At 35.3% G+C, this 12,255-nt stretch overlaps 1 protein-coding gene across 1 annotated transcript in view; it reads right to left on the bottom strand.

The window, feature by feature from the left end:
* LOC107867321 (symplekin) overlaps positions 1-6,775 on the bottom strand; it is a 32,844-nt gene extending 26,069 nt beyond the window's left edge. The window contains exons 1-3 of the mRNA XM_016713495.2: positions 6,314-6,775; positions 5,026-5,185; positions 872-964 (exon numbers count right to left, since the gene is read on the bottom strand). Coding sequence (XP_016568981.1) covers positions 872-964; positions 5,026-5,185; positions 6,314-6,516 — 456 coding nt within the window. The 5' untranslated portion in view covers positions 6,517-6,775. The remainder of the gene's footprint in view (positions 1-871; positions 965-5,025; positions 5,186-6,313) is intronic.
* Positions 6,776-12,255: the final 5,480 nt, after the last annotated feature.

The following is a 12,255-nucleotide window of genomic DNA, read 5'->3' as shown; positions in this document are numbered from 1 at the left end:
CAGGACGTCCTCTTGCTTGCACTTCATTCTTTAAATAGACAGCTCCTCCGTAGTAGCCTAGTGAGTAGTCACATCCGGTAAAGAAAATTTTATCTCCCACACCACCCCAAACCAGCATAAATAGATAGATGGAAATTAAAGGTCCTATAAAAGGAATTATCCTCACATCCAACGGCCGAAAATTCTTGTATAATGTTTGAACATCATTCACAAAATAGTATTGTACTTTTTTATAGTTCAAAAAGTATCATGCAATGTCATCAAAAGCAAAAGGCACAAAAAAGCTTAAAGGTCTGTTGGGGCATTAAAATGGGGGCTTTAATGAAAAAAGGCGCAAGGGAGAAAAAACACAAATATATAAATTTAGTCCAAGACAAATAATTACACACACGAATGACAAATATAAGACCAACGAAATTGAAAAAAGATTACGATAAAGTGAAAAATTAATTGTTTGGTGTCACTTCTTCAGAAGAAGCTCATTGGCAAGGAAAAGTATGCCTTGGAACCTTGATGATGAAGATGAAGTTGCACGTTAAGCGAGACGAAGCGCTCAACACATTTGACTCCTTGTTCCAGGGCTTAAGCGCGCTTTGACCACACTGTTATCATGATCCTCTTTTAAAACATGCTAAATAATGTGATCTACTTTTGTCCAATATCAGGTTTAGCAGAACCACTAAAAGGAAAACTGAAAGCCGTTGATCAAGGGAGAAGTAAAGGGCAAGTTTCAGAACAAACATTTTGCACATTGCTGTGAGGACGGGTTAAAAAAAATGATGTGTTCCCAAGACCCAGTGACAGCTGAATTGATTACCATAGTTAAGTTCACTAGCCAACAAATATCCACTACACGAGCAGAACAAGATACCTCAAAAATAAAGCCAAAGACAGTATCCTTGAATTTGATCATCCATGTCCAGAGCTCTTCAAGCCACCTTTCAACTATACCATGCCGGTGAAACTATAATTTACAAATGAAGAGTTTTAGAACTTCAAATGTATTAGAGAAGACGATAAGTATTGTGAAAGAATGATAAATTAAACATGTTACAGATGGTATATAAGAAAAAGAACTGGGATGGGGGAGGATAAAACTGAATGAATCAAAGCTAGTAATCCCAATGCATCTTCACAGATACTGAGCAATTAAGACAACTGCTTTAATGAGATTGAAACTCTCATGCCAAATTTCCAGGTTTTGTATCAACATAAAAAGAAGATCCTTGGCCAGTCATCTACCCCATAAAATATCACTAGCATATTCATAGAATATGTCAACCACCCAACACCTATCTTGCCAATACCTGTGCATAGTAGTGCAGTAGGTTTATGTGCTCTCCCGTCAGGCTCAGCCCTATGCTACCACATTATGCTCACAAGTACTATTTTGAACTTCTTTGGGATATTAATTTCATACGAACTACACATCCTGATCCGAAGAAGAAAAGCCAAACTACTCAAAGTGAACACGTTTGTATTCTCCTCTAACAACCACCAATATCCCACATAAATGTCAGAATCCACACTACTCATGTGCCCCTTGGAACTCCTGCCACAAAGAAATGACAGCGGAGAAACAGTCATCTCAACCAATGGGTGCCTTTGCCATCTTAGAGTTGCATTACACTGCAATCCAGCTGGTAGCCCCCATAAACATCCAAAATATTTCTATCTTACCGTCTTTTCAGAATAGGTAATAATACATATATAGTTCAACTACATAGCTAAATACCAACAATGACAGAGATTCTATGGAGAAAACCTTAAGTACCAGCAAACAGAACCTTGCTCTACATTAAGATTTAATGGAACTTGTTTTACAAGGCTATTCAACTAATAACCTGCTGCAGACATTCAAAATGAAAAACAGAGCTACCATCAACTGAGGCTCCAGTAAATCCGAAGCCATTAAGTTAGCTGAACTTTTTTCCACCAACGTAACTGTATAAACTCAAAGTTCACCTGAGACTGAAAATTTGGACTTCTATAAAAAATCAACATCAGAATTCAGAGATACTGTCTCAACCTTCTAACTACATTGTGGATTAATGAATAATGTGATTTCCCTTCTCCAAAAAAAAGATAATAATAATAATGTGATTTCGTATATTTGCCATATCTACATGTCATTATCCAACACAAAAACGCAAGTTTATTTAAAAACAAAGGCAGAATACATAAGTTAACCCAACTTCGAGGCCAAATCCCTGTGAGACACCTCTAAATCACATGCAATCATTCACACACATAACCTTTCCATAGAGTGTCTAAGACACACCACTTCGCGCATGTGGTCAGCTCGCGTTCTTTACCAACAAATAAGAGTGTCAGCTTTTTGTAAGATCTTCTGTAGAAAAATTGTTACTAAAATTCAACAATTAAAGCAACTCAAGCTTTTGCACATAGGTTTCTTTTTTCTTTTAATTTTTTGCAGAGAAGCTTAGCTTGAGCTTTTGCCATGGCGAAGTCAAATTTTCCAAAAGGTTAATATTTTGAAATTACCCCCAACCATTAAATCATAGCTCGGGCTTTTGCAAATACACACATATTAAAATTTTGTTAAAGGCTGAATTTCCAAATAACTAAATAGTAAAATTCTTCAACTTCTACGCGGAGAATACTTTCCTCATTATTATAACCTTGCTGCTTCAGTTGCATGGAACCGGAATAGCACAAACAGAAATGGAAGCATGTTAATGGCAGATCATGATGGGGAAGAAGAAGAAGATGGAACATAATTGTAATTCTAAAGTGTGATATTTTTGTTTTTATTTAGTGACACATCTCACCACCATATTGATGAATGAAACTACACAAACTTTTTAAAAAATGGTCAAGCAAGAAATGGTGTATTAGACACACTCTGGAAAAGGTTGTGTGTAAAGGGTTGCCCGTGTTAGAGGGTGTGTCACGAGATTTGAGCTCAAGGACGGGAAAACTATGTATTCTGTCTTACACAAATCTAGCATAGTTTCAGAAACTTGACAAGATAGGCCTGAAGCATTAAGGTACTAGAGGCACATTTATAGCTTCAACCTCCCTGCCTACATGTTCTTTATACCGCACAACCCTCTATATTGAAGATATCGTCGATGACGCTGGTTTCCAAAATCACTTTGTCCACCCACAACCAACCATTACTAAATGAACAAGGGGAAACACTACTGGAGGATTAAATATAGATGTTTAGCTATGCCAGCTAGTATGTGTTTAAGACACATTTTTTTTGTTTTAGAAGATCCGGAGAAAACTAACACCAACAAAAAATTTCAGAACCAAACATTGTGCCTCTGAACTTGAAAGAGAGCCTACAAGATCAGCTTTCAACCTTCTTTAAAATATTATCTGTAGCCAGAAAATAACATCCGAAATTCTGATTGAGCAACTTGTGCAATTATGGCCTTAAAATACTAGCAGGTCTAGAACTGTAAACATAACTGGGAAGAAATATAAGAGAGAGATTATTGAATTGTTGTTACTACATTATTACACGACTCTATTTATAGGCACTTCATTCCAATCCTTTTCCAAATAGAACAGTACATTCCAATCCTTTTCTAAGTAGGACACTAGACTAACTACTCCCTTTCCAAGTAGGATTCTATATACTATTCATATTCCTACTCATATTCTAACACTCCCCTCAAGTTGGTGCATACCGGTCAATATGGACCGAGCTTTTTATAGATGTAATTAATACGAGGACTAGTGAGGGACTTGGTGAATATATCTACATTAAAACTGGTAAGGACGTCTGGGCGATCGCAGTTGGAAAAGAAACAAGCTGAAAAAGTGAACAGAAAAGTAGTAAACGTCTTCGAAAATCACTGGAAACTTGTCGAAAATTGGTATAAAATATATGGGTCACCTCGATCTTGTCGAAAAACAGGGCGGAACATACTCACGCACCGAATTATTAGATTTGATGGCGGAAAAGTGGTCAATATCCGAGAAAAATTATATGGGTAGGGTCGAAATGACGGCACGACCCTACTGGAAAATAGAAATTATATGGCAGGGTAGGAATGCCGGCATAACCATACTGGAAAACAAAAATTATATGGGTAGGGTTGAAATGACAGCACAAGCCTGCCGAAAAAGAGAAATTATATGGATAAGGTCAGAATGACGGCACAACCCTACTGCAAAAGAGAAATTATATAGGTAGGGTCGTAATGACGGCACAACAATACTGGAAAACTGAAATTATATGGGTAGGGTCAGAATGACGGCATGACCCTACTGAAAAACAGAAATTATATGGGTAGGGTCGTAATGATGATACGACTCTACTGGAAAAGAAAAATTATATGGGTAGGGTCGGAATGACTGCACGACCCTACTGAAAAAGAGAAATTCCATGGATAGGGTCGAAATAATGGCACGACCCTACGCAAATCAGATATGAGGAGTCACCGAAAACACGTACAAAACTATGCAAATGAAATCTGAGGAGTCATCGAAAAGAAGCACGATGACCCAACTTTTGCTAACATAGTCATTGGCCAAACAGGAGACATATATGGATTGCCGGCAAGAGGAGCTCTTTGATTCTGTGTTAAGATCATAGAGACTCTGATACCATGTGAAGAAATATTAGAGAAATATATCATTGAATTGTTGTTACTACATTATTACACTGAGATTCTATTTATAGGCACTTCATTCCAATCTTTTTCCAAGTAGGACACTACATTCCAATCCTTTTCCAAGTAGGACACTACATTCCAATCCTTTTATAAGTAGGACACTAGACTACTCCCTTTCCAAGTAGGATTATATATATTATTCTTATTCCTACCCATATTCTAACAATAACATCAGGAAAAAAATGACATGTCCCGTGCACACGACTCGCACAGAAGAAATAGAACTTTTTTTGGGGATAAGAGCTGAAAGCGACCAAGGGTCTCCTCAAAAGACTCACAACCATGATTATAGTGGAACAAGCCTATGTTGCGCGAGGGCTCGGTCTCGGTCAACAAGAAACAACAAATACAAAATCGTGAACAAGTGTGTAACCTGAGATGATAATTCCTCCAATACGCCACAAAAGATTTTCATGCCAGAAATAATTGATTGTTTTGCCACAATAGAATTCATATCTTTTAAGCATGCAAATACTACGGGCATTAACACCAACAAATGTTCCTTCGCTTTCATCCCAATTGCCTCAATTACCCTGATATACATACAAAATAAAGTTAAAATGATGAAAATAATATGGAAAAGAAACAAGTACACAAAAAATCAGAAATACCAAAAGCATGCAAAAGAACATCTTTTCCAACCCTCTCCTGGCATCAGCTGATGCCACCTTATCAATTACTTATTGCAACAGCAACAAATCTTCTACTTTTTAAATTTTCAGTTCGGTGCGCAGCACCATCCCCGAGAAAATCCTCTATACAAGGATCAATAGTTGGTATTACCACTTCCCCCTTTGCTGACTCATAGCATGTTTGGCCAAGCTTATTTTTTGCCAAAAGTGCTTATTTTTAAAAAGTAGGGTGTTTAGCCAAAGCTTTTATGAGAAAATAAGTGCTTTTGCGGAATAGCAGAAGTTGTTTCAGAAGCTAAAAAGTAGTATTTTCCTAAAATCACTTCTGAGAAAAATACTTGAAGCAGTTTTAAAAAGCTTGGTCAAACACTAATTGATGCTCAAATCCCCATCCTTTTAAACCCCTAACCTTTTGATTAGAGGTAAATGACTCTTAACTGCTATAGCAACCCTCTCGTATCGAGACGGTAATCAAATTCTAGCAAGACTCGCCTCTTATGCACGGAAAAAGAAGGTCTCAAGGTGTAATTTTCAATCCATATCTGACACAAAATGCAACACAATCCAAACACCTTGAAACACATATTTAGTTCCTATATACCACTATAAGCTTCTAATACAAATCTAAAGAACCAACTTTTTAGCACCCGAGGATGCAGCCTTGTGGTCAATGAAGTGGGTTGAGAACTTGAGGTCTCAGGTTCAAATCCTAGCAGAGACCAAAAAATCATTAGGTGATTCTTCCCATCTGTGGTATATCTATTGCTAGTGGGAGGTTGCAAGTATCCTGTGGATTTAGTCAAGGTGCGCGAAAGCTGGCCCAAATGTCATGGTTACCCAGAAAAAAAAAACAATTTTAAAATTTATTTTAAAGAACCAACTCAATCACCAAATAAAGCGCAACATTTTATTTCCTTAGTATGAAATTAACCCAATTATAATTCAGGCACCCACTGTCCAACAATTACAACTCCATATCACCAAAAAGAACCACTAAAATTTCACTAAAAAGGTTCAATTTGAACTTACTCAATGAGGCATTTGCGTACGAGACTTTCAGGCGAAGACTGAAGGTCAATTAGATACCGGATAAGCTCAGCAACTTGAGATGGCTCCGCCGATAACAATATATCTTTCAGTTGCTTCAACGACGATAACTTTACTGCCAAATCACCGTTGTTATTCGCCGCCGCCAGTAACGGTAACGCTTGCTCCCGAATTGGTCCCGCCATGTTAACGGTAGCTAGGGTTTATTTAAACTAGGGTTTCCAATGACGCCGGAGAAAAAAGTTCGTCCGCCGCCGCCGTGCTCCGCCGCCGGAGAGAAAATAGGTATGGAATAGTGATTTATTTATGTTATATAACAAAACAATTATATAATAAATGGAGATATTAAAATGTTTTTCTGGATTGAACAATTTTTTGGGGTGTGGGATATCTGTACGAGGATTTTGAATTTGTTGAGGGAATTTGGGGCTTGGATCGATTATTGGGCCGAGTTCATACAACTAGGGGACACAAGGCCCGTAAAATATGACAAGCACTTTCAAAGTTGATGCTTAAGGGCTCGTTTGGTTGGGGAACAAATTATTTAGTTATCCTAGCCTCAATGTGGGATAAATAATATGACAATCCTTGGGTAAGTTATTTGTCAATTTTATTCCAATCAAACATGGTACAAGCTCATTCTAAAATTAATCCCAAAATTAGTTATTCTTTATCCCTCATACTAAACGAGTACTAAATATTATCTGTTTGGGTGAGGAGAAGAAGAGAACGAATAGGAAAATGTATAAGGTGGTGAAGAATGAAGTGAAGTTAGTGGTTACGATAGCAAAAGCAAAGATTTTTGTACGCTTGTGTGTTGAATTAGAGAAGAAAAGCGAAAACAAGAAGTTGTACGTAAAGAATAATCAAGGCAAGAGAAATGAGGGGCATGACCTGGATCAAATGAAGTGTATCAAGGACGAGAACAGTAAAGTACGGGTAGAGGAGGCACTAATTAGACAAAGATGACTGGACTTTCAAAATTCTTGAACGAAGAGGGAGACAAACACATCTTGCTTGGGGATTTAAAGCAGTATATCACAATTTTAAGTGTTCTAAGTGTATGAGGGTTGAGGAGGTTAAGGGTGTTACTCGTAAAATGTGTAAGCAAAGAGATCGAACCATTGAAGATTTTGATGAATTGTAAAAGAGTGCGAAAACGATAGGTATGGAATGACTAACTAAGTTAATTAATGATTTTTCAGACTTCAAGATGGCATAAGGATATAGGTGGAGTACCATGATTTTATTATGCCAAAACAAGGGTGACATTCATAATTATAATTTGTAACAGCTATATGAGGTATCAAGTTACTAACCCACGCTATAAAAAATTGGAAGAAAATGGTGGGGACGAGAGTGAGGTCGGTCATGGTTATTTCTTGAACCAGTTCGGACTCATGCCAAGACGTTTAAGTATACAAGCCCTTTTATCCAGTTAGGAAACTGCTGAAATAGTACAACGAGAAAAAACTACTTACATATAGTATTCATCAATTTAGAAAAGGCTTACGAGAAAGTAACAATGAAGGTTTCACAAATATTTTTGAAGGTTGTAGATGTACTTGTGAAGTATACTAAAGTGATCAAGGAAATATATAACAAAGCCAAAACCTGGGTAAAAATGAAGGGACGAGCAACATTTTCCAAATTTGATAAAGCTTAACAATTTCCCCTCAACCCGAGCCTTTTAGATTGGGTGTTTGTCTCCAGACTTCTAGCTTGACACTAACTTCATCGTGAGTTTCATCAATCAGAATTATGTCATTCTCAAATAATATATGCCATGACATCTGATTTTGAATTTGTCTTTTCAATACATTCATCACCAAGACAAATAAAAATGGACTAATGACTGGTCCTGATGCACAGGGGAGGCACAACCTTTTCGGAAAAAAGGTGGCCACCTAAGGTCCCTAAAATTTGAGGGCCTCATTTTTTTTTTAGTAATAATAAATTATAAATTTTTAAAAATATATTAAATACTATTTATGAAAAAAATAATTTTTTTATATAAAAAAATAAATTTTAAATATAAAAAAATTTAGATGGAGTTTGATATACCTAATCCAGAATACTATGTGTTAAGAAATTAATGTATTGACTCTATTATTAATTAAAAAAATTATTAGAAGAAATCGATTACATAAATTTTAAAATAGACTTTATAAAAATAATTATTTTTTCTTAAATCATAAGGCCTCCGTTTGATTTTAGCCTTGGGCCACGAATTTGCTTGAGTCGTCCCTGCTGATGCAACCCAACCAAGACTAAAAAGTACTTCAAGTCTCTCCCCATAATTATTACTTGAGTTCTGACTCCCTCATACGTATCCTTAGTTACCCTAGTGTATCCCACATACACACCTCTATTCTCTAAACGTCTTCACAAATTTTTCCTTGCAACTTTGTCAAAAGTCTTTTTCAGATCGATGAATATTATGTGAAGTCCTTTTTTTTTCCTCGTACAACTCCATTAGCCTCCTTACGAGATAAATGACTTTTATAACGAATACCCTTATAGTTGTTGTAATTTTAAATGTCATTCTTATTCTTATACAAAGGGATCATGTTATTTCATTTCCATTATTCTGACATCTTTGCTTTCTTGAAAATGATGTTGAACAACCTCGTCAGCTACTCTATATCTGTCTTATCTGTATTCTTCCAAAATTCTAGCGGAACTTCGTATGATCCAGTTACTTTACTCCTACGCATCATAAGAAATCTTTAACCTTCTCCACCCTATATGCCTACAATACCCATATTCGGGTGGCTTTCCCAAGTGTTTCAATGCACACAAAATGGTTGAAATTAGTAGTTGGAAATCAGAGTTATGATTGAGCATGAATTTGTGTGAGTGATTTGATTTTTTGAAATTCAACCTAAAAATGATTCCAAAAAATTATTACTATTTTATGTTCAAACATTTTTCTAGAACAAAACTTTGAAAATTAAGAAATCTTTATACAATTAGCCAATCACATTTCTTACACTTTTCCCATTTAAAATAAAAAGAAATCTCTGGATATACATAGTTATACACATAAAATATATAAATTATACACATAATATATACTTGCCAACTATTTTTAGATTAGGCCTTGTTTGGCCATAATAATTTTTCACTTTTTTTCTGAAAAGTTTCACTTTATTTAAAATTGATTTTTGACCATAAGAATTTCAATTACAACTTGGAGTTGGATTTTGAAAAGTAAAAACAATTGAAACTCGTTTTCACTTTCTTACACTCACTTCTCTCACAAAAATTCAAGAATAACATCAATTTATATTTATTTATAGTTGAACACAGTTTCATTTTTTTTAATGACCAAACGCCTATTTAAGCGGTTTAATGGGTGTTTGGATGAACTTTTTTAAAAGTAACTTAAAAGCTAAACGCCAAAAGTATATAGCAACCAATTTTTTTCTTTTTCTTTTTTCTTTTTATGTTTATTAAGCCTAAAGTAAAATACTTAAAAATACCGTTTGTCTTTGTCAAATACCTTCAAAAAAAATTAAAATGTTTAAAAGTCAAAAGCTTGAAAAAATAAGTTAATCCAAACAACCTTTAGTGACCGCTATTTAGTAGTCGTCTGATCATGAGTATTTTTCCATTTTTTTCAAAAAATTATTTCACTAGTGAAAAAAGTGAAAACGTTTGGTCATAAAAACATCAAATACAATTTGAAATTGTATTTGGAAAAGTAAAAAAATAAGAAAAACTTATTTTCGCTCCTACTTCTCTCACAAAATTACTTCAATTTATATTTATGCTAAACACAACTCCAATTCCAACTCTATTTCCAACTCCGAAAAATTATATTTTGATGGCCAAATGGGGCCTTAGTTACTCGAGAAAATTGAAGGAAATGTATCTTTTAAGTCTTGAATAAATGATTGGTGGCATTGACCAACTTAAAGGGTCAAACATCATTAGGAAACTTGATTAAGTTAATTGTGGACTCGATTAATATTTTCAAAACTTTCTAATCTTTTCAAAAATACAAATAACCCACATGCCTCTTCAATCCAAATCAACCACTCTCTTCTCTCTCTTGACAACTTCTCTCAACTCTCTCCCAACCGACAGTTCTGTAAACTTTTTTCCTTCAATCCCCGACGACTTCCATCTCCGGCGATAAATAGTTGAGCTTCGAGTTCCCATCTTCAATTCAAATCAACCTGTCTCTCATCCCTTTTTCGACAGCTTCTCTCAACTCTCTCCCAACCAACTGTTCTATAAATTTCTCATTTCAATCCTCGGCGACTTCAACATTTGACTACAAATAGTTAGGCTTCGAGTTTCTTTTCGACTTCAACCTTCAAACAACGTGACAGCCTTGCTCTCCTGCCACAACAACTTCGAATTCTTCATCGTTCCTTTTCCTCTTTCACAGGTAAAAAATTATGGTCTTTTTAGTTTTGAAGAAAACGAGGAACTTGAGCCAAGTTCTCTTATAGCATTGGTTAACAATTTTAATATTCGTTGCATTAATTTGAAATGTGATCTGAATAAAATCCTAATTTCTGGTATTTCTTCTCTTCTCTTTTCGAAGTGAATTATGTTTTTTTGTTGTTTGTTGCATTTTTTTGAAGTTTGATTTTTATTGTTTGTGTTTATAAAAACAAAACAACAATTTGGGTAAATTTGTTCTGTTTTTATTCTTGGTAAAAATAGTGATATTGATATTTTTTTTGTTGAACAAAATCGTGCTACTGTTTTTTATTTTCTCCAACAGATTATCCATCTGGTGCAATATATTAACCATCTAATGCAATAGATTTGTCATATAATTCTAATACAACAGATTAATTATCTGATGCAACAGATTAACTATTTGATGCAACATATTAACCATATGTTGCAACAGATTAAGCATCAAATAAAAAATCTGATGCAACAGATGAACCTCCTGTTGGATAAAATTCTATCAACTCTTCCAACAGAAAATGTCCAAGACTTGATTTTTCCAACTAATTGTAACACCCCGTATTCAAGTACATATATTGGCGTATTCAAGCACGTGTATTGGTCTTATTTATATGGAATCAATTTTATTTTATTTTATTTATACCGGAATTTGCCCGTCGATGGTTCCATACGAAGGTTATTGAATAAGCTTTCTAACGATATAAAGATTTCCAAAAACGGATAGGTTTCGGATATAATCGAGCATGTTCGAAACTATAAAACGGTGGCCGGGATATTGGGAATAGTAAATGTGCAGGAAAATTTCCTGCACACAAACTACTGAGGTCAGCCATTTTTTTGGGTCAACTTTGAACGATCATAACTCCCTTAATATAATGAACTGGGAGAGCTGCCACCTATGAAAAGAAAGATCTTTGAGTCTTCTTTCCAATGCAATTGGTTTCATCCAAATCCGACATCTAAGTAATGAGTTATACTCGTTTTACTTCAGCCTCTCAAAATAGATCTTTAGGGTCAACTTCAAACGATCATAACTCCTTGTACAGGACGAACTGGGTGGCCTACTTTATATTAAATCAAAGCCCTTTGAATTATCTTTCCAACGATACCAATTTCACCCAAATCCGATATCGGAGCAAAGTGTTATGGTCGATTTACTTTAGCTTATCAAAACAGTCCACCATGGACAGATTCTGATTTACTTAAATTTTAAGGGCAATATGGTCATTTTCCATCACCTCATGGACGAAAATTGGTCATTATATGCATATACTTAGCCTCATATCCATCATTTATCATCCAAACTATTGAAGAATAAGAAACCCTAGCCTAAGTTCAACTCCAATTATCTTGTGATTCAACCGTAGAAAATCCAAATTGATTCCGTAGTTGTGTTCACCGTCTCGAGGGCTTCGAGAAGCACCCCTTATTTGTGCCAACAGGACTTCGAAATCAAAAGGGCCATTTTATGGTAAGGATGTAAATTATGT

The sequence above is a fragment of the Capsicum annuum genome, chromosome 4 (genome assembly GCF_002878395.1).
Source record: "Capsicum annuum cultivar UCD-10X-F1 chromosome 4, UCD10Xv1.1, whole genome shotgun sequence".
NCBI classification, from domain to species: domain Eukaryota; kingdom Viridiplantae; phylum Streptophyta; class Magnoliopsida; order Solanales; family Solanaceae; genus Capsicum; species Capsicum annuum.
The sequence above is the reverse complement of the archived record's forward strand: the minus strand, read 5'-3'. Positions and strand labels throughout refer to the sequence as shown.